Here is a 1713-nt window from a genome sequence, read left to right as displayed (position 1 = left end):
ATGACCTACCTTGATCCTGTAGGACATGGCTGCTTTAAAAGGCAGTCTTGGGCTATGCAGTTGCTTACAGATAAACTAGGCATGCAGTGCAAAGTGTCTCATTGTGACTGAGTGCCCCTCCTTGAACCAGGGTGCTGGGTGCTTGGGAGGGTGGAGCTGGACTTAGCTGAATGGGGAGCAAACAGCAAAAGGCATCCCAGAACAGATGGGAGTCGACTTGGGATGCTGGAAGGGGGGTGTGTGTGTGTCTGGGGATAGACAGCTGCTCTGGGAAGGCATTAGTGAAATAGTATACAAATATGGGACTTATGTACATGGGCATTCCACATCTGGAGCCATCTGGGCCCCCTAAATTTAAATTTTCCTTCATACACTTTCTTTGGGGCACAGCTTACAACCACAACCTACCTGCCCTAGGACTGACAGAAACCGCAGCTCTTCCCCAACCAAGGTAGCCTTCAGCATTCCAGAAAACACTTGCCCTGTGTCTGATCCCACCAGGGTCAAGCAGGTGCTCTGTGGTCCCTGTAAGGACACCTTCCTTCTTGCAGCGGCTCCAGTCCTATAAGCAAAAGGGAAAGACTGGCCCCAGGCCACACTTACCCTCCAAAGCACCGGCAGATGCAGCACTTCACCCTTTCGTATGGCACGGAAGGATGCGGGAGTGGTGCAAAGGGATTTCCAGCCATGACAAATTGCATTGGCATCAGTCACCCAGCTGGAGGCAGCGTTCCTGCTTCAGGTAGTGGCCAGGATTTAGGGCTGAGGAGCACAAAGTGGTATTTCAGATCTAAGCAGCAGGATGGATTATGAATGCAGCTGGAAATAACAAGGCATCCAGCCTCAGCAATGTATTTTATTGTGCCTGTGGGGTGCTACCGACTGCAGCTGGGGCTTGTGATCCCTGGCAGTCATGTCACAGCGAATCCCCCACCATCAGCAGAAGAACTCTTTTAAAGCAAGAGCATTGGCTGAACTATCATGAAAATGTTTAACACCCAAATGCAGTTTCATTGGATTCATTTGACCTTTCTGAGTGGCGCTGAAGAGGAGCCCAGCCTGCCTCCCTGCAGCACATAGAGCAACTGTCCTACTGTAGCCATGTCTAAGGAATAGGAGGAAAAAGAGAAAGCGAGAGAAGTTGCCCCAAAGCTTGGGGAAGCAAATGATGACTGATACCCATTTGACCTGACCTGTTTCTGAAGGCAGGGGAGGGCACATCTCTCAGCTCCATCTGTATCTCTTAATAAAGAGAAGGGACACACACGCTCCCACAGAGATCCGTGGGTGTTTCTTATAGAACAGAGGAAACACATCCAGCTGCCGGGAATTTAGGAGAAAGAAGGATTTAGGTGGGAAAAATAAGCCCACTTGCTTCTTTCATAACCATTACTCCCCAAGCAGAACTTGGCAAGGACGTAACATGGGAACTGTAACGCATATCCCCCCTAACGAGATAAAAATGAAAACTGAGAGGCAAGAGCGAGGCGAGAAGGTTATCGGTGCTCCCCAGCACCAGGAGCGAGGCGCGGGGCAGTACCGCTGACCGAAGCGGGGCCCCTGGGGAGAGAGGAAGGCGATCCCCGGTGCACGGGTGGGGGGCGCGGTCCTTGGGCTCTGCGGGCTGCAGCAGCCCCCAGCTGCATGCACGGGAGGTGGTGAATTTGCGGGTCCTCAGCTGAATACGCTGCCCGGGAGGCGAGGGTAAAGGGG

General features: G+C 52.4%; 1 protein-coding gene across 1 annotated transcript in view; it reads left to right on the top strand.

Moving 5' to 3' along the window:
- The window catches only part of LOC104128788 (mitogen-activated protein kinase kinase kinase kinase 3-like), a 42865-nt gene continuing 41152 nt past the window's right edge, over window positions 1–1713 (top strand). The window contains exon 1 of the mRNA XM_009641635.2: window positions 1–18. Coding sequence (XP_009639930.2) covers window positions 1–18 — 18 coding nt within the window. The remainder of the gene's footprint in view (window positions 19–1713) is intronic.

This window comes from Egretta garzetta, unplaced genomic scaffold (genome assembly GCF_000687185.1).
Source record: "Egretta garzetta isolate BGI_Z169 unplaced genomic scaffold, ASM68718v1 scaffold17, whole genome shotgun sequence".
In the NCBI taxonomy this organism is placed as follows: Eukaryota; Metazoa; Chordata; class Aves; order Pelecaniformes; family Ardeidae; genus Egretta; species Egretta garzetta.
This window is presented reverse-complemented; position numbering and strand designations above follow the sequence as displayed.